General features: G+C 33.1%; 1 protein-coding gene across 1 annotated transcript; it reads right to left on the bottom strand.

Moving 5' to 3' along the window:
• Nucleotides 1–17,764: 17,764 nt before the first annotated feature.
• On the bottom strand, nucleotides 17,765–21,848 carry LOC122312867 (putative receptor-like protein kinase At4g00960). The gene is made up of 6 exons (XM_043127525.1): nucleotides 21,579–21,848; nucleotides 21,335–21,474; nucleotides 20,183–20,393; nucleotides 19,084–19,318; nucleotides 18,820–18,970; nucleotides 17,765–18,320 (listed from the first exon to the last, which is right to left on the bottom strand). The coding sequence occupies exons 1-6, from the start codon at nucleotides 21,640–21,642 to the stop codon at nucleotides 17,922–17,924; spliced, it is 1,200 nt and encodes a 399-aa protein (XP_042983459.1). The 5' UTR covers nucleotides 21,643–21,848; the 3' UTR covers nucleotides 17,765–17,921.
• Nucleotides 21,849–22,313: the final 465 nt, after the last annotated feature.

Raw genomic sequence — 22,313 nt, 5'->3', positions numbered from 1 at the left:
ATTACAACAATCAATTCCAGCACTTTGTAAATAACTCACTGGAATAGATGGTTTACTTGCAGCAGTTTTGTAACAAATCGCTGCAATTAAAAGGCCAATTCTAGCACTTTTTATGGTAATTGCTGGAAATAAAGCCCTAATTGCAGCAGTTTTGAAATAAATCGTTGTAATTACATAATCAATTCCAGCACTTTCTAAGTTAATTGCTGGAAATTCAGTCCTAATTCCAGCACTTTTTAAGCTCATTGCAGCGTTTATTTTGCTTTAACAACAATTTTCCATAGAGCAATGACGACAATTGCAATAGTTTAAATTTTTTGCAGCGCTTTTCATTTTTATTCCAGCATTTACAGCACGCTGGAATATCTTATTTTCAACAATTTTGAAATATATCGCTGTAATATCCAATTGTTTTTGTAGCCATTTTCAAGTAATTACAACGCTTCCATATGCTGGAATTATACATTAACAACGATTTTTGATAGTTGGCTGATGACAGTTACAACAGTTTTTTGTAAAATTACAGCGATTTGGTAAATATTTTCAGCATTCATGGAACGCTGGAAAAAGGAAATTGCAACAATTTTAAAAAACATCGCTGGAAATTTCTTTATATATTGCAGCGATTTTTGTATAATTTGCAAGGATTTCTGAGTGTTGTAATTAATTTGTCTCAGCGTTATATCTTTATTTCGCAGTTGATAATTACAGCGCTTTTGGGAGTAGTACCAAGGAAAAAAAATCGCTGCGAATATAAGCTAAAGCAGCGGAATTTTTTTTATCACTGTTTTGGGCAAAAAAGACGCTATAATAGCGGTGATCGTGCAAGGAAGTTAAAAACGCTGGAATTGAGTATATGCAGCAGTTTATGCGCTTATTTGCAACGAGTTTAAGCGCTGTAAAAACCCTGATTTCTTGTAGTGAACCAGGGATCAATACACAAATTTCTTTTAAACTATCATCCAATTTGCAATCATTCTCCAAACTTTCACTTTTCACCCTCACCCCCTCAATCTATCATTTATTGCGATGTAGCCCCTCCCTTCATAAAAAAATTTGTAATAAATAACCTTGATAATTGATATACAATTAAAAATGAAAGAAATAAATAAAAACCAAGAGAAAGTTTCTTAGAAATTTTAATTAAAAGAATTTGAAACGAGATAGGTGGGGAAAAAAAAAGAGAGCTGAAACCCTTTTCATCAAGGGGCTAGGAAAAAGGATGAAAAGGAGGAATCAAATGTTGGTATGCTTTACCTAGTGTAACTATATTGGCATCCTATACATATTTGTGTTGCCTCTCAAAATGGGTTTATAAGATGAGAAGAAGCAAGCATTAGGGTTGACAATTTTTAAGACAATCCATGAAATCAACACGAAATAATAAGATTAGGTATTAGTTTACGTTAGTTTATATAGAAAATGTCTCTCTTATATAAGTAAAAAACACGTGTCTTATTATGCGATGCTATTTTACTAGCATATAAATATTACATGTAAAATACTACCAAATTTAATTTTCAACTGATGAGAATTGATTGTTTGATTAGAATCCCTAATTTTCTCTTCCCTCTCTGCTATCAACCCGATACATGACCTAGTGTTTTCCCCCTTTCGGTCATGGCAGTCTAGATCTTGTCATTAAGACCAAGCTTTATTTGACTCGAATCAATTTCACATGAACTGAATTTAACACATCATTGTTTGTAAAATATAAATTTTTATTATTTATAATCCATTTCACATGAACTCAATTTAATACATCATTGTTTGTAAAATATAAATTTTTATTATTTATAATCCAACAATACTCATAGTGAAGACCTTCAAAAGTCTTCATGATCAATGATTAAATTTTTATGAGTGTTTTAACCCTAAATGACTAAAGTACTTCATGGATCTATTATATTGATATTGAGTGAGTTTAAGAAATTCAACATGTTGGATTATGGGATTCAGAGATCTCCCATAAGCACTCGCTAGACTTATAAGAGTATATCGGTGCTTGATCGCTCAACCCAGTGCACCTTGATGGGGCTTAGCACTATCAAAGTGTATAAGGAAATAAAGTTACACATCTGCCAACAGCGATCACTTTTGACCTAGTGGTAAGCGTTTGATTCCAATACAACAAAATTTGATATTGAGTGACTAAAGTTCTAAATAAGATATTGTGAAGTGAAAACCTAATGGATCGAGAATTTTCACCCTTATATGCAAGGAATATTAAATAAAAAATCCTCCAAAATCAGATTTCCTTTAAAAATCATAAATCCGTAAAACCTCCATATCGAAATTCTCTCATTGTAAGTGGTTACTTGAAAACCACTCTAATTTATGTAGCATCCATTGATGTGGACCTCAAGAGTTAATAGATGATTTTTTTTTTTTTTTAATTTATAAAGTATCTTATTTATTTTTAATACCCTAAGAGGCTAAATGAATTATGTTTTTTTTAATATTCAAATATATTTATAAAAGTACTCTTATAAATTTTAATTTTTGTTTCTAAAAATACGAACAAGAATAAAAAAAAGGAAAAAGACAATGCTACTGGGACGGGAGAAATGGACTGAGAGAGTAGACCGAATAGTGTAAATCTATTTTTTTATTTATTTTTATTTTATTTTCAACCATTTTTTTTACATCTTTAAAATTTTTTAAAAATAAAAACAATACCAAATCACTAATAATCAATTCCTTAATTATTAAGTTAAAAAAATACAATTAGTCAAAATTGTCGGTCCATTTTTTCCGTTCAAGAAGCCAAAAAAAAAAAAAATATGTGTATATATATATATATCAATTGGGGAAGAATAAGTTGAACTAGAATTTTTTTATTTAACAGTTAAGTTATTATCATTATTTATAACAGCTCTTTACATGCAGCGTAGTTGGAATATCTAAATTTTATAATTGAATCCTAAATAATATAAGCTTTTTAGGTTTAAACAATACTACATACAGTCTTCATTTGAAAACTATAATACAAATATAGGTAATTTTATTTTTTAAATTTTTTTAAATTACTAAAATATCTCTCTTAAAATAATATTTTTTTACTTTTAATAAAGACATACATATGCAGTCTTTAAATGAAGACTACAAATAAAATTTTTCTTTAGATTTATATTATATTTTAAATCTTATGGATGTCGTTAGAGTATTTACGTGTGGCCCGGTGTGGGAATGAATGACAAAGCAAATTGGGAAGTATTTGGTGAAAAATAATACAATAATAATGTACTTGAAGTAGATCAATTAAAAAATGTACTTACAATTATTAAAAATGGCAAAAATGAAAGTTAATAGCACACGAATTGATGGCGGCATAAAACTGAAAGAGGAATACTACTCGTTATCTTACATTATATATTTTAATATTATTTTTATTTTATTTTATTATTATTAAATTGATTAAATTATTCTACCTCTTATTCATACATCACATATTTATATTAGAAAAAAGAATTAAAATAGATATAGTGTGTGGTATGTGAGGATGATAAGTAAAAATAAAAATCTATTTATTATATATTTTTTTATCATTTTTTTATCATCTTATGATATAATATTAGATAATTAATTTACAAATAAAATATAATAAATAATTCCTAATAAATTTAACACGGATCCTAATGAATAGCCACAAATTGTCACACCTAGTCGCTCGCTCTAGACCAATTTTAGCTGGACTACAATGGTCAGCCATATAAAATACGATTTATATTATTGTTTCATGTGATATAAAAATTATAATTTATTATTAATTTAGAGGAAATGAAAAAAGAATGCTGACACAAGGGCAAAGACACGCGGCAGAACCTAACGCAAAGCTTGTTTTCATTTTATATATATAATAAACAAAATTCCCACTATGAGATAATATGTGCATGTTAATATTAATATATCAATACAAATAGTTTTGTTCAGCCGAGTTTCCAATAGGGTATCTAGGTGTATCCGGCCCGAAACTCGGGTTTCAGACCTAGTTATGACCTAGTCCAGAACCCTGGTGTATCCGGATCTTTTGAAACCCGAAAATATAGGTTCAGGATTGTACCCGGTTTTTATATTTTATTTTTCATACAGAGCAGCCGCTAGTGTGAGTAAATCACGCTGAAAATCAATGTGCACTATAGCCAATATGTTACACTAGACCATCGGAGAACAGATTAAGGAACACCGACATGGCAAACAGAAAACCACCAGAAGAAACCTCCACCGCCGCACGTCTTCCACACCCACGACGTTCCTGCACTTACCATAATATAGAAAACTCTATTTTTAGGCATGAAAACGAGCAACCTTGGACTCCATCGTTGCCCAACCACCAAAAACTGCCAAGGTAGTGGACTGGTTACACTAAACCATTGGAGCACAAATTGAGAGCCACCGACACGACAAGTAAAAACCACTAGAACAAACCTCCACCGCCTTACATCTTCCACACCCACGATGTTCCTACACCCACCATAATACAGAAAACTCTATTTTTAAGTTAAAAACAAAGCAACCATGGACTCCACTGTTGCCCAGCCATCGGAAACTGCCAGGATAGTGTTCCGTTCTGCTACACCCAAACCAAAATACTTCTACCTGTAAAACCAGCCACCATTGCATCTTGGAAGCCACCGTACATATAGTAACCCTCCACGTTTCATTCCTCAGCCACAGATAACGCTGGTCACCACTTCTCCCCTTTCAGGTCATCACTGCCAGCAGAAGACGCTGGGGTACGAGCCTCCACCATCTGACGCTGATCAGTTGAAGGTCAGCACCTTCGCAACACTCCCCCCCCCCCTCCCAGCTCCCACACGGTGCATGATATACATAAGCCTCTCTACCCATCTCTCTCTCTCTCTCTCTCTCTCTCTCTCTCTCTCTCTCTCTCTCTCTCTCTCTCTCTCTCTCTCTCTCTCTCTCTCTCTCATCACTGTCTCTCTCTCAATGTTGTTCTGTTGCCCTCACTCAATGATAATCACTGCTGGGGTCTGGCCCGTTGGGACCTTAGGTCCTTAAGTGTGTTTTAAAAGAACCCAGGTATAGGTTTAAATTCAGGTTTCGGATTTAAAATCCGGAACTCGGCCCAGGTTCACCCGGATTTTGAAATGCGAGTTTCGGCCCGGACTTGACCCAGGCCGAAACTCATAACCGGATACCCAGTTATCGGATTTCCGAATGAACAGTCCTACATACGAATTTTTAAATCAAGGCACAAAATAGTTTTAATCTATTTATTTAATTTTAATATTTATTATAAATATTTTAATTTGAATTATTAATATTTTTTTAGGAGATGAATATAGTTCAATTATAAGTTTAGAATTTTTCTAAGATTTGAAACCATTGATGGAGTCCCCATTAAAATTTAATACCAACTTTTATTTTAGTCTCAAACCCCCCCTTCCTTGTACGGATTAAATACCAAACTCATGGACGAAATCAAACTTAATTACTCTTTCCCTTTTAATCGGTGATTGTGACGTCTCCAAATTCGATTTGGAATTATATGAACATTTAAAGCGTGGAGACATACAACATAAGGATACATGTTCCCATTCATGACATATATATATATATATATATATTTTGAAATAGACTTCATTTCATTCAATAAAATCGAAGTTACAAATATGACTAATCAATACAAAGAAAAAACCTAGATTATCAGCCAGATTACTCATCTGTTAGGGGCTCCTCCGCCCATAAATTTTTTTGTGACAGATATTGTCTTAACTTCTATAAACTTTCTCTTAACAATAGTCAATAGAGAAAGCATTCTGTTAAAATAGAACAGAATGACCTCTCTTACGAAAAAAGAGAGGTACTAACACACCTCATCCTCTCAAGGAGGAGGAGTTCAATCACCCACCTTCCTCTAAAGGAGGAGTGGGACAATCATCTACCTTCCTCCAAAGGAGGAGTTAGACACGACTGCTATGGACAAAAGTCCAATAGCCTATTTTTTTTTATTTTTAAACTAAAATAAAACCGACAGCCTACAAATACATAGAAAAAAAAAGCAAGCAAAAAAGTTGAGAGCTGTAATTACAAATGGGCCCAGTCTAAGTCAAAAAACCCAATCTATATGCAAGTGGGCTCAACCCTTAGGGTTTCATCATTTTCTTTTTGGTCCGCCACCCTTCATCTTCTTTTTTCCTTTGCATCTTCCTCCACAAGGTCCCTTCCACCAACGCAAGAGCACGAGCCTTCGCACGAAAGCCGTCCCTAAAGCTGCTGTCTCTCAACCAACCTTCCCCTTGACGACGCAGTGGACAAGGATCACTGTTGCATAGGAAGCCAATCCACTCCAGTCCGACGTGCATGCTTCTTAGTCCACCGCACAAGCTGCTCGTCTTCTTGGTGAAGCTTCGGTTTGGCTCTATTTTCCTACTCATGCCGATCTACTCATGCCGCCATTCTCCTCCATGGTGGAGGGCTCATATCGGACCACTTGGGAGATATATTAAAGTGAACTAGCCGGCCTTTATTTTCCTTGAAGAAAATAAGGCTCCTTTGCCCCTAGAGAATCCAAGGCTCATGCCACTGTATCCACTACGGGGGCCAACATGGCCACACAAACCCAGCACAGGTTGCCGGAGTAGATGTGGTTACTAAGCCACTACGTGAGAGAGACACCAAAAGAAGGCCCTTAAGTCACCATTAAACAGCCCCTCAAGCCTTATTTGAATTACCTAAACAAACATAACTAAAAAACAAAGAAAAACATAAAAACAGAGAGATGGGAGGAGGGAGGAGTTGATCCTCCCTCTTTGGTGTTTTCGGTTTTGTTCTCTAGAGAGATGGGAGAGCTTTTCTCTCTAACAGATCAGGCATAATGCCCGATTTATTATAGTAGTTACTACGTACCCCGTTCATGACATATAAGATGTAATATTTTTAACATATATCTAGTATTATACAATATTTGTAACTGATAATTTTTTTCTTTAAAAATACTATGTACCAAACTGAAAATATCCCAAATACTTAAAATATACTTCACACATAATGATAAACTAAACAACTGAGATTACAATATTAGTCCATAAGTACAAGAAGTAAATTGAGTTAACTATTATACTATATCATCAATGTTGCACTGTCGCTTAGTCGATCATTTCCAGTTTGTCGACTCTCGGTTCTCCTTCATATTCTATAATAAGATCTATCATTCTAGGGAGAATAGTAGCTGAGACTACTACAGTGAGATTTAATTATAAATCTCAATAAGTTAACTGAAAACCTCTACATAGGTTAATGATGCATGCATGACAGTAAAAGCATGAATGTATAATCAAAATCATAAGTAAAATATTATAACTTGACATAAAACATAGCATAACTTGATATAAAGTATAACATAACTTCACATATGGCATAGCATAACTAACGTAACTTAAATTGAAACGTGAACTTGATTTGAGATTTGACTTGACATGAATGTGAACTTAATCTGAGACTTGACTTGACATAACATAAACTTAATTTAAAACTTAACTTGACATGAACTTAAACTTGAACTAAGACTTAACTTGACATAACCTGAACTTGAATTTGAACATAACATGAACTTGGAATCTTGTTCCTTAACTGATTAAGCATGACCGTATGGGTTTTATATGGGTCCTCTAGAGCCATGTGTTCTTGCTAATTACTGCATCACAGCACAATTATATGTACCAGCTATGAGTGTGTCAACACATATGCCACACTTGTTGTGGATCTCATATGTTTTATGTATCACAATTACTATGTCTCACATAGTGTATGTGACACACTTGCTGTGGACCTCATACTTTGTGTGACACACTGACTGTGGACCCCATAAGAAATGAAATGTGGCTCCATCAGCGTTAGTGACCGGTGCCCTCCGATGACCAGCTAGTTAGGCCTCATTTACAACCTATTGACCATATTCGTTAACCTAGAAAATTTCACAACTATTTAGACACTCCAGCGTAAACAAAAGAGTTTAATTAGGATATTACCTCATCCTAACATTTAGAATCGTGATTGACATGAATAACTTAACACAATTGTTCTCAAAATACATAAATTGTATTCGAGACGAAACGTGATATGAATACAAAAGGACAGAAGCCCTAACGTAACATAACATGACTTATACATAATTTAAAAGACATGACATACTTGAGGCAGAAATATTTTGTAACTTGACATAATATATAACAAACAATATTTCATGACATGTAGCAGACAATATTTCATAAAATGACATACTTACAACAGTAAATATTACATAACATTACATATATGTAATAGATGACATACGTAATATGACATACTTACAATATATGACAATATGTGACAGAATATTAAAAATCCAATAAAAATATGCTATTCATCAACACCAAACTTTTTAACTAAAAATGCCAAACCCTTTAATTACAAGGTTTAATCTATTTCGAAGCATCTCCAAGAACTTAAAACAAAAATCAAATCTTACTTTTAACATATTTATAACATATTTCTAAGAACAACCATGCTTTGAATTATTAAAAAAAGTAATCTGAATCATCAAAACAACACTTGGAGTTTTTGGTTTCATCCCAAGTCCAAAAACAGAATTTTGCTTCTCAATGAGTTTTGATCAACTATTTGATCCATGACTTAAAACAGTGTTATCTTCAAACCAAAATATCACATGGTTTAAAAAGTTGTTCTAAAACAAATCCAAGTTTCAAACTCAAGATCATATGGTTAAAAATCAACCAAAATATAGATTTAGTCAAGAATAACAATCCTTTGGCTTAACCAAATATCCTCTTGTATAAAAATTCATATATTTTAAACTAATATCAAATATCTTCGAAATAACATCCTAACATGTATAGAAGAGACTTAGGATCCTCAAATAAAAATATCAAAGCCATTGAAATAAGTTTAAACCACAAAATGTCTAAACATTCTTAAAATAGAAATTATTTTTCTTCTTCCAATTTCTAAGAACAACAATCCTTTGGCTTAACCAAATATCCTCTTGTATAAAAATTCATATATTTTAAACTAACATCAAATATCTCCAAACTAACATCCTAACATGTATGAAAGAGGCTTAGAATCCTCAAATAAAAATTTCAAAGCCATTGGAATAAGTTTAAACCACAAAAGGTCTAAACTTTCTTAAAACAAAAATTATTTTTTCTCTTCCAATTTCTAAGTTTCTAGATATAAGAAGATATTTCATCAAAAGTTTTAATCATGCAACCAATTCTCAACTATTAATCCTATACACATGTCAATAATACCATAAAAATTTCAAACCAAGACCTATCTATTATCTTGGTCAAAAACTTTAAAATATAACATACTCTCCAGTTTATCTCCCATAATGACCTTTCTAAGGTTTAAAAACCTTTTGACCAATCATATAATCTTATAATGGAACAAATAAGATATTCACGCTAGACTAAACAATAAACAACTTTCATGAAAGAAATTGTGTGATACAATACTTAAAAAAGTTTCAAAACGAGCTTATAAAATAACTCAGAAAAACTATTTGAGAGAGTCTTTCGTTTTCTTTCAAAGAAAAGTAGAAAGAAGAGATGAGTTGAGTGTAAAATGGGTTGGAGGGCTTCTTTCGTAAGTGAGGAAAGATGATAACTTTGAGAGAGAACTTGAGTATTGGTTTTTTCAACCCAAATAAGTGGGCAAAATATCCCAAGATATCTCTCTAAGGTACCTTGTAGAAGTAGAAGAGTGAGGTGGCTTCTAGCCCTTCACTTCAAGTACAATCTAGGGCTTTCTCAGGCAGATCTGGTCAACCAAGTGAGGTGCAAAACTTAGCCAACAAGTAATGTTAAGGTTGCCAAATTCGTGGGTCTAAAACTAATAGGCCTCAATTCCGAGATTTAAGAGGGTTTGAGTTGCTATCAAACCCAAATCTAATTTCTCTTAGTCCAATCAAATATCTAAGGTAAACAAAGGTTGGATAATGATGTCATAACATAAATTTGAAGGATTAATAGTACGTGAAAGTGATTTAATCAAATTATTAAATACAATGTTAGAAACTGATTCAGTTAGGTTGGATAAAACCGTTTAGGATTTTCTGTTTCAATCATACTTTTGTATTTTCAGTTGGTTTCCAACCATATAGGATTTTACTAGGGTGGAAATCGTCTTTGTTTGACACAATTCGATTGGTTGAATGAAATAGGATTTTGCTTAGATAGCATGATCTCACACTTTGATTCCTTCAAATCTATCAAATGTTCTTTATGGTGCCAAGTGTCTAATACTATTCACTATGTATGACTAAGATTTTTTCAATTGTCTAAATAAAACTTATCTAACCTAATTTAGACGCTCCACATTGTGATTTTGAAAATACTTAACTTAATGCACTTATCGAGGTTATTATTCATTCTAAAAAATTGAACAATAAATTTAGCACTGAAAAATCCTAAATATTCATATGTACCTATAGTGAAATTCATTTACTAAAATTCAATCCTGAAGTGACTTTAAAAATAAAAACACAGTTTTAAACAGACGTTTTGTCTGAAAATATGAAAATTGACTTATTGTGCCAAAAAATCTTACATAATCAACTATGTCTAATGGTGCAGACCATAACACATTCTAACACTTCTAACCAAGCTTTCAAAAATTGTAACGTACCAGCCGAAATGGTTGGTATTTGCAGTGCCGAAACAGTGATGACTTGTATAATTTAATATATTTTATCACCTCTTAATTTTAAATTTTTACATAATTTTATTTATTTTTATTGATTTTAGGTTTCATTATCATCATTTAAATTTATTTCAGATTTGAAGAAAATAAAGATCTAAATTTCACTGGTGCTACTTAAGGGATAAAGATCAAGTTGAATCTTTTTTTATTTTTATTTTTTTATTATTATTTTTTAATTTTTATAGCAAGGGGGATTGGAACTAATGGCAAACATTTAAATTGCATGTTAGAAATTGAAAGAGAGGAGCATTACAAACGAAATAAACATGTGAAGATGGGGTTTAGACGTCATAAGGAGCATCTTTATTGCTTAGCTTTTGGGCTCTTGGGAAACGGATGCAAGTTGAAAGCTTTTGGACATAAACTAAAGCAGCCTTTGATTTTATTTAATTTGAATTTTATGCGGACACGGAGCAGCGATAGTTTGAACTTGGCGGTTTGACTTGGTAAGAGCATTCACATCTTATTTCTTATAAAATTCCCTATAATTTAATTAAAAAGTACATTTCCTCAAATTTTTCCTTAAATTTTACTCATCTTTCAAAAATCTCCTACATCTCATTCCCTATATTTTCTCTATTCTATTAAAATAACATTTCTTTATTATTTCTTTATTACATTTTTCTCTCACCTCCTTTTAGAAACTTAACTACAAATATTTTTATCAATATAAAAATGGTTTGGGGACAAACAGTAGGTCCCCATATTTGGGGACCTACTGTAGCAACCCCATCCCTAAACCCCAAAATGGGGAATGGGATGGGGGGTGGTTTGGGATGAAATCCCTAAATATTTCCTCAAATTATAGGAAATTTGATGTTTGGGGAACCGGATGCCAATGCTCTAAAGCAGCTTGCGGGAGCTAGCATTACTTGATTTTTTTAGAGATCTGTTATGCACGCATGCAAGGCGCAAAGCTGGAGATTTCATTTTCTTTTGACTGTTGACAGCACGTAAGGAGCTCTCGTTTCAATCGGCAGGGACCCAGCAGGTTTTAATATTTGAAGGAAAAAAAGGCAGCTTTAGTTCTTGCCTTGTAGACGCACGCACGGAGTAGAGATTGAAAACTTTTTTCCTTTCGTTTGGAGGACGCTGCGGTTGAGAAGCTACGACTGCGAAGAATATTTTTTTAATATCTATTTTCTTTTTATTATTTTAAAAAGAATTATGGTAAATTTTTTTATGTTGAATTTAATTTTTAACATGTACTAAGTTTTTTTTTTATTTTAAAAAATTGATATAATTTAATTTTGAACTATGCTTAATTTTTTATATTAATTTAAAATATTTTTTTTATTTGTTTAATTTATTCTGAATTTATTATTTCTAATTAAACAGTAATTAGTACGGAAGAAGGTTGCTTTTCATACTTGGTCAAATACCGGCCATTACAAAGTGTTTCAGTCAAAAGAACTGCTACATACATAAATAAATTATATAAATTAAATTTATAAATTGATGTGATTTTATAAAATCTATTAGATTTATTTTATAATAAAAATAAATTTATAATTTAATATATTATATTAAATTATATTAATTTATAAATTTATTTTTATATCATCATTTTATGATTAAAGTGTTTTCCATCTGTCAATACCGGCTAATTTTCGCCGTTTCAGCCAGTATTGAAATTTCGGCTTGGTACAAGAAATACGGGGTGCTAGTGAAAAGTTCTAGAGTGTTGGACAGCCTGGACAATTTTTCACTCAAGGGTTTTTGAGTTTGAAAAATTCTTCTTGTCATCCTCACACTTCACACACTATACTTATTTTAATTTTTTTTATTTTTTCTATAATAAATATATAGTGTGTGGATGATAAATTAAATAATTCAATTAGTTTAATAAGAATAAAATGAAATAAAAAATAAAAAAAATAAAAAATAATATTTTAATATATAAAGTGTGTGGTGTAGAATGATATGTAACATTCCTCTTTGAGTTTTCACTTTTCACTTTCAATGTTTGACTTTTCTTTTTTCTCGTTATCTAAAGGCGAAGAAGACGGCGAACATGCCGGGCTCCGGCTCCACACACCTGCAGATACCCTTCGAAGTACTTTTTAGTGTGTGCTTTCATTTTAGAATGTTTCGTTCAGCGTCACGAATCTACAAGCCTTTTCCACTTAGTGATTGACAGTAGAAAACTTCGAGAATCAATATATTAAACAAAGATTAAGTTCTCGTTTGTTTTTACAGATTAGATGAGATGAGATGAATTAAGATAAATTAAATAAAATATTATTAAAATATATTATTTTTATATTAAAATTTGAAAAAGTTATATTAGGATTTAAAAAAGTTAAATTATTTATTTTATTTTGTATGAAAATTTTAAAAAGTTGTAATGATTAAAATAAGATGAGATGAAAGTTTTGTAAAAATAAACAATTAAAAAAATTGAAAACTTTTGACTTTGATTGATTCTCCTTCAATGAATTGGCAAGCACTCACCCCATTGAGTTGGCAGTGACCCGACTCAACCCAACCCCACCACACCCCTTTCCTGTTTTCTCCTTCTTCTCAGTTTCTCCCTAGCGCCGCCCAGACTCTAGGCCAAAATCGAAACCTCTCCATGCCATTACCACCGCCTCCTTCAACTTGTTTGATGTTGCTTCTCCGTCGCAGGTAGATGCCCAAGCCCCAGACCCTACGTTCTTAGTTATCTTGAAGCTTGATGATGATATTTATTTTTGTTGTAAATAACCTATATTCTAATGTGTATTCTAGTGAACCTAAATGTTCATATTTGAGACTCTAAAGTCTGATGTTCAACTTCATGCAACGTATTCAAATTTAAATTTCAATCAATTCATGTTTGTCAAGCAGGTCGAAAATTAAAATGCCATATGTGATTAATTTACAGTAAATGAATTTTAATTGCATTATTCCATATATAGATTATCTTGAAATGGTATTAGTATTAAAATATTTTGTTTCAGCGTCTCAACTGAAATCATCACCAAAACGATATTAAAAAATTTGTTTCTAATTACTTCAAATGATTAAAATCACACTTCTGACATTATAATGAGTGATAATATTGACTATATTGACAAACTAAAATTTATATAATTGGCTGATTCGTGAAAACTTTTGAATTTTCATGAGATTCTTAAAGTCTATAAAGATTTCACAATTAAATTTTTAGTAGACTGTTAGAGTGATCATGGTCGATCTTTAATCCACGACAATAAAAAATTTAGTTCTAACCAAACAAGTTGAATTCTCTTTCGTCTATATTTAGCTCTTCTCCCTCTACAAACTCAGAAAAAACACAACAATCCCCTCTTAAAACAGATCCTAATCACACCCTCAGCAGCAAGCCCCTGTACCAAACCACTGGTCCGCATCGTCAACAACCAATTATTTTCCGGCCAACCCACAAATGGCAAATTGAGGTACTTACCTCATCAAACTCAGTTGCTAGAAACTGCTAGAAGACACCTAGAATCACTCGGCCACCCAGGCTGCTCAGAACTCGCCAACCTGACACCCATTGCCACCTCGCGCAATTTAGGTAAGCCCACATCGAATCTCTCTCCTCTTCTCGTTGGTTTCTTGGTTTGATAGTTCTCTCTCTCTCTCTCTCTCTCTCTCTTCCAGTAGCTTGTGATGCTAGTCACCTTCTACCACTAGATCCATTGTCGCGAGATCAATCTCCTCTCTCGGTAAGCCTTGTATTAGACAGTGTACACAAGGCCCAACTCCCAGCTCCAAAAGCCCATGATCAAGACACCAAAGCCCATGATCAAGCTACAAACTGCCTCCACGTTACAACAAAAATAAATCACCCAGACACATTGCATAAAAGAGAAAATGGATGATTACATTTGTATCCCTTACCTTTTATTTCATTCTTTGTAAATACTTTTAGATAAATAAGCTGTATTCCATTTTAGGAAAAGGACATTCTGTTAGGTTGTTAGGAAAAATCGTGTATATGAGGACCTGCTGTACATTCTTTTTAATTCATTCAGAAAATGACAGAGCACTAAGCCTTTTCAGCCTTTGCTGTGCACTTGTCCTCTGCACGTCAGTGCCTTCTTCTTCTATTTTCCTTCACTGCTCTCTGCACGTCAGTGCCCACATATTTCTACGCTTCTCAATTTTCTTCATTCCTTCAAAGGAGGCTCCGTTTCCCTACAAAATAAAAATTAGAAAAAATCTTCACAACTTTTCAACATTCTAATATCTCCACTTTTTTTTAATTTTTATTATTTTATTTTTTATCAAATATTTAATATATAAATAATAAATAAAATAATTAAATTAATTTAAAAAAAATAAATTCAAAAAAAAAAATTAAAAAATTAAAAAAAAAATAGGATATTAAAATGTTGAGAGGTTGTATAATAAAATCCTAAAAATTAGCCTTAAGGCTTTTAGCCCGACTGTCAGTTATACTCATAGGTAGCCTTTTAGCATAGGTGGTGCTAACGGACCGGTCAGCACTTCCCGCCAGCACAAATATAGGAATTATTAATTTCATTTTTATTTAACATTTTCAATTATTAAGAAAAATAATAAAAACATACATAATTTTACTAATAATTATTTTTTTAATTATTAAGTAAAAAAATAAATTAAAAAAATTAAAATACATAAACAGTAAGATTGAGTGATAAGCTTGAAGAGTTCCACTAGTATATTTCTTTTAGTATTTACATAAATTGCCATTAAAAGCCTAATTGCCATGTAACTCTCATGTAAAAACCTTAAAACTTTTTAATATTTTTACCAAAAATGACCATAATTCTTTTTGGGATGAGCTAACTCCCATGGGCCTTGTTTTAATTGAGTTATTCAAGCCAGCCATCTCTTATTTTAGTTATAAGACGTGCTATTTTAGTAGAAATAATGTTACATACAGTTATAGAATTGTAAACATCACGTAATTATTTTAAAAAAGAGTGAGGTCCAAGATTAAAAAATTAATTTTTTTTATGTGAGTATCATATTAATTCATTTTTTTAAAATGACTGCACGCTACTTGCATAATTGCGACTGCAAATATCATTTCTATTTAATCAGATACTAATTTCATTAAAAAGAAATATAAAAAATACGAATAGAAGAGAAAGACATCAAAAAAGCAAACGCAAATCTCTCTCTCTCTTAACGTTCAACCGTTCTCTTCTACACGCGATGGAGAAAGACAAGCTTTCAGTTTCCCATCGTATTTTCTCAACAACCAAACAACTTAAACCTTAAAAATGCAAAAGCTGTGAAAAAGAACAGTAACTAAGGAGAGACTGCGACAAGCAGTGGAGGTTGAGGAAGCCCTTTCTCAACAACCAAACACATTTTCTCAACAACGTTGTATAAAAACCTTTCTCATCATCCTGGGTTGTTAAGTCCTTCAACAGGCTGGAACGAGCTTGGCGCGCCTCTGCAAGTCACCTGGAGAAGAAAAATTAACAAACATGGGGAAAAACAGTGACTTGTGGGTTGATTTCGCTCTCACGTGCGCCTTCGACGACGCCATATCCAAGTACAAGAAAATGCATAGCAAGAAAGGCCATGATGCTTCAATTGAAGAGCAAGACAGAGCAAAAACTGAAGGGGAAACATCTCAAAGTCCCTATCTCCAAAACAGATCTTACTGATGTTTTAAATGCACGGTATTCTGCAGGCTTCTACACTTGCGAGTTTTCAGAGAAGAAGGCAAAAAATGCGAAACGCCCCATTTCAGTTAGCAGCCCCATTTTTTCATCTCACTACCTAACTCATAGCAGCCCCATTCTACAGTACGCGAGTTGCCTGCAAAAAGAATTTTCCTTTAATTATTTAGTTGGGCTTATTTAATATTAGAAAAATTCTAAATATAAACTTACACACCACATGCCATATTTATTTAATTTTTTAAATATTTTTTTTCTTTTATCAAATATTTGATATATAGATAAAGTAGAGAATTTTAATTAGTTTAAGAAAAATAAACTCAAAAAAAAAAAAGATTAGAAAAAAAATATGTGTAGTGTATAGACTTATGTATAGCAAAACTCATATATTGGTATATGGTGTGTAGGCTTATCTCTATTTAATCGAATTTTAATAAAATTATTATGTTATACTTTAATAGAAAAATAAAGGAATATGTTGAGCTTTAAATAATATTAATATATAGTAACTTTAGTATGATTGAAGATTTATTAAATTATTTCCACGATACGTTTTAAATAAATAGAATGCTATGACACGTTTTTTAAGAAACATTATTGGCTATTAGTGCCTTGTATAGGTCACAGGCTAAGATGTGAAATTTTCAAAGTAGCACTAAAAAGTAAGTAGCCCGATTATAAATTAGGATTAGCATAAGTTAGATAGTTATATATATTATTTTAAAGTCAATTTTTTAGAAGCTAGTGTTTACGTTACGTATCACGCATGTCATGATATTTACAAGTACTCTATTCATCATATTTCATTTCGCATGTTATAGTTATATATGTATTATGTATCTCATATCTTTTATGTTGCATGTCAAGTGTAAGATAAGCTCATAACAGTTAATCAGATGACCATTTATTGTATAGTAACAATGTAATTTCAAGGTGGACATGCAAGTCGCGAACTCAAGGGTGGTCCACCATAGTACGCAATAGTACTGTACAGTCGGCTTCCTTTGCTACAACAAGAGAAATTAGTGCACAGCCTTGCACACATAATTAGTGTGTTGACCAGCTAGATCAGTATGATAAATAAGATCAGTTAGTTAATTCATATAAATTAGTCATGCATAGCATAAATATCAGTATGATCAGTCATGATTTTAAATTCTTAGTATGAAATATTTTATGAAAAATCTTATGTTAAGTATGTTTACGTTATGATAGGTCTTTACTGAGTATTGACTCATTTTAGTTGTTTTTATGTTTTTAAACCACCCCAAGTAAGCATGATGATGAATATGAGCAAGCGGGCCAAACTTAGTTAGAGCAGTTGATTAAATTCCAAACTTTTTAGAATAAACTGTTTTTTTATGACATAAATTATAATCATTTTATTTTATTTAAAATTATATGGAGACATGTTTATATTAAATAATTTTTTTATAAAATAAATACATATTTTATTTTTATGAAAACAAGCGACACCCCTAGCGTACGTTAAGGGGTGTTACATATATACTCACACCAACTATAAATCTATTTATAATGCACAAAGAATCAACAAAATCTCCTAATAAGTTACTCTTCACTTATGGGACGTTTCCCACGAGGCTCTAATCCTGGGGTGGTAGCCGAAGTGGTTGCCGTTGTAGTAATGGTATTAGATGTAGATTCAAAAGTGTGGGATTTATCTGACCGATAACCAGAAGTTCCAACAGTTGAAGATAGTCCGGGAGGCCGGCGAGCTCTTCGGTATCGGGATCCCGGCAGTCCCGGTTTTGTTGGTTCTTCCATGTGGCCCGGTTTCTTCGATAGAATCACGACCACCCGGCGCATGGTGGGTCGTAGGTGCGGATCACCTTGTACACATAGCAACCCTATTCGAATGGACATTGCTACCTGTTCAGTGACTGCAGATGATGCCAATGTAGGGTCCATGATCTCCAAGCTTCTACCCTTCTTGTAAAGCTTGTATGCCTGTAGCAATATTAAGAAACCACCATCCTGGTCAGATGTGAAATCATTAAGCTATTATCTATTATTGTATAACATTAGTAGATTCCGCTTCTCTCTCTTATTTGAAATCTTTAAAATTTGAATAAGAATTTAATATTTTTTTTTCTTTTTTTTTTTTTCTTTTTTTGCAATAATATGACATCCTAACTCCCGTATATAGTTGTGTCATGGGATATTGAGATTCTTGCTTATCTAGTTTTGACCTTCTCGAACTTAGCACTTTACAATCAAATGCCTCTTCGAAGGTTCCCATGTAGGAAAAAGTCTTTCTTTGCTTGCACGAAAGTACACATCATGAATACATGATGTGGATTGCACTGAAATATTAAAAAAAAAACAAAAAAAACAAAAAACGAAAAAACAAAAGAAAAAGAAAAATTAAGGTTGCCCACCGGTTTGTTTTGACCAAAAGCGCGTCTACCAACTTAATACCTTGTTTAACTAAATACTTAATTCTTACCCACTCAAGAAGATTCTGAGCATCCACTTGCAAATCGAAAGATGAGTTCCTCTTGCTGCTAATTAGCTCCAAGACCAAAACCCCAAAACTGAATACGTCAGCCTTCACTGATAGATGTCCATGCATGACATACTCGGGAGCCATATACCCACTGTATATTTTTCATGTACGTGGAATAACAAGTTAAAATATGTGAAGTAAAAGGTATGTAATAGAAATCTGTATTCAGACCGATTTACCAATAGAAATGTTTTAATAACGCACTTGGTTCCAGCCACGCGGGTGTTGACATGGGTTTGATCTTCTGGGAAGAGTCGGGCCATGCCAAAATCAGCAATCTTTGGCACCCATTTATCGTCGAGTAAGATATTGCTGGCCTTGATGTCTCGATGGATGATACAATTATGCGCGTCTTCGTGAAGGTATTGCAAGCCCCGGGCAATGCCTGCAATTATTTCATGCCTCCGCTTCCAATCAAGCTCCTCTCTTCTATTGGTTTCTGTATTTAGATACAATATAAAAACCACCATCAATATGACTAGAAAGCACTTTGGTACATTATTCACGCCAGGAAAAGAAACTGAAGCATAATCACCATTTTCAATGATAATGAACTAAGTGGTTTGAACCATTCAATTTAAAATAGAAAAACAAAGTGGCGGGGTTTCTCTTCCACAACTAGCCCCAACCTTTGTGCTAGAGGATTGGTCAAGAAGCCATACAATTTAGAAGACTTGGTAGCTTAGAGCAGACAATTTCAAAAGGTAAAGCTAAGTCAAGGTCGCAAGGCCACATTTGAGCTTGTCTGATTATGATCGTGTCTAATTCCACTTGTTGCCCAACTGGCACTGGGAAATTCTAAACTTGGCCTCCAGCCCAACTTAGAATGTGCATAGACATACTAAAAGGAATTCAGCATTCTTTTAATTTTTGTTTTCAAAAGAATTCAGCATTCTTTTGATTCTAGGTCAATTTAATAAGGATGAGTGTCCAAAATAATCTATCCAAAATAATCAACCAATAATCCCGTGAACTAAAGGAAAAGAAAAATATTCTGTTTCAAAACTCAGTTGCTTTTATTTAGATTAACATAGTGCAGGCAACAGATAGTAAAAGAATAAAGCAAAGAAAAAATCTCCCAGCATCAACTATACATGGCTAGCAAACAGAGAAATATAATGGGGAGAACTACAAACTACTACTATAACTGCTGTTATTAGCTATGAACTTAAAAGCTAAACATAAGGCCTCTTTCGGTTTCATTTTACTTTTAAATAAAAATCTCCTAGTAAGTGGGTGCAAATGAGAGAAAACAAGAAGTATGTTAATAAAGGAAAGTAGCGGGGAGTCACAGAGAACTTACTGAATAGAAGTTTGTCCAGGCTCTCATTGGAGACATACTCATAAACGAGTAGCTTCTCCTCCAAATGGACACAATACCCCAACAAATTCACAACATTCCGATGCTGAACGCGTGCCAACAACTTAGCCTCATTTGTAAACTCTTTTGCCCCTTGGGTTGAGCTGTGTGAGAGCTTCTTCACCGCAATCTCTCTCCCATCATTCAACTTCCCCTGTTAGCAAAAGCATCCCAAAACTTAGAAGAAGTTTCAATTGCCCTTTGAGGTTAGTAGGTTACTTTGATAACAAAGAAGCTCTCTCCCTTGGGATCAAAGGCCTAGACCAAAACACGAGAAAGCTTGGTAAATTATTATCATTTGGAATGTAAACTCAGGCATGGAAAAATATGCTTCTGCAAATTTAATAACTTAACACTATATAAATACTACTCTGAGGCAAGTGGCTTAACTATTAAACATATACATATGATGTACATGATATCAATGGTTCTATACTATCTTCTAAATTGGTAATATTCATGTGCATAATATTACTGGTTGTATCTTATGTTCTAATTTGTTCCCACAAATTTTCAGAAACCACCGCTATTTTCTAAAATCTCAATTTTCCGTTGTATACTAATACGATTAAGTTGTTCCTAATTAAGTGACCAAGTTAGTTTCATTCCTTGTCTCATTAATCTTTATCTCCTTCACAAGTTCCAAAACGTAATTTGCAAAGGTTATAGAGGATGACGCATTTTCGGGCATTTTCGTCCTCTCACGCTCTGTTTTATTTCACACAAAAAAACAAAAAAGGAGAGAGAGAGAGAGAGAGAGAGAGAGAGAGAGAGAGAGAGAGAGAGAGAGAGAGAGAGAGAGAGAATACCAGAAAATTGAGAAAACAGGCACATCATTAAATCATTTACCATTACATTAAAACCTGGCTATTTATGTTTCCAGCAGGAGGAGGCGCGTGGTGGTCGTTGTGTGTGTTTGTGTGTTGGGGGGGGGGGGGGGGGTGGTTTGTCATGGGGTTACAAAAACACGAGAACGAGACAAGCTAAGATAGAACTGTATATCTAATCTTACATCTTAAACTTTCTTAGAAACCATACAGAGTTTAAAGCGTAAACTACTTTGGGAATCCAAATTACAGCTGAATATAATCTTACCCTGTATACGGGTCCAAAGCCACCTTCGCCGAGCTTGTGAGTTAGGTGAAAATCTCTGGTGGCGGCAACTAAGGTCTCGAACGGAAATAGTTTCTGTTCCTGTTGAGCAATCTTCTCCAACTCTTCTTCATCCTGTTCCTCTGATAGATCACAAAAGAGAAACAACAAAAATCATGTCATGGTCAGGAACGTAGCAAGCTCAAACAACATATGCGAAAAATAGGAACTGGGTTTTGCTCGTTACCTTGGCTTGGACTAAATTTGAATGGCTTCATGAGATGCTGAAGGGAATTCTTCAACTTGTTCATGTCTTTCTGTGGTTTCCAGAGCTAGCCCATGAAAGATAACAACAGGAAAGACTTCTCTCCTCGAGTTTATACGAAAATTTCTGTTTGATTTTGAGATAATTCGTGGGAGGAGTTGTCCTGCGGGAAAGACTGGCGAGATGTTGGTGAATGATTCGCTTGGGTTTTCCTACGAATATTGAATTGCATTTATGGGTTCAGGCGGTGGATGTAGCGGCTCAATATCTATTTACCGGAAGGAAGGGGCGTGTTGACCGAACCAACCCAGCTCTTGACTATTTACTATTTGGGATCTTTATTTTTTGTAATTGTTATAAACAGGGTGAGAGTCAAATCAATTGGCCAAAACAACACATGTGGTAATTTCGAAAGTCCAATTTTTTTTTTAATATTTTTAAATTTAGTTTTTGAAAAAAAATGAAAATATTATCAAAAAAATATTTCTTTAATTATTAAATAAAAAATTAAAAAAAATAGTATCGAAATCTCCAATCAGAAGCGTGGCTTTAAGCATTTGTGATTTATCTAAGCTCACTAAACTCTACCAATAGCATCTCATAAGGAAAGGCACCGTGTCCTAACTTTTTATGTCATCGGCAATATCCATAAAAGAATATTATAAGAAAATCTATTTACAAAATATTTTTTTAACACGCTGTTAATTAGAAAGCTTT

Source organism: Carya illinoinensis, chromosome 6 (genome assembly GCF_018687715.1).
Source record: "Carya illinoinensis cultivar Pawnee chromosome 6, C.illinoinensisPawnee_v1, whole genome shotgun sequence".
NCBI classification, from domain to species: domain Eukaryota; kingdom Viridiplantae; phylum Streptophyta; class Magnoliopsida; order Fagales; family Juglandaceae; genus Carya; species Carya illinoinensis.
Note: the sequence above shows the minus strand (reverse complement) of the source record. Positions and strands in the feature narration are given on the sequence as shown.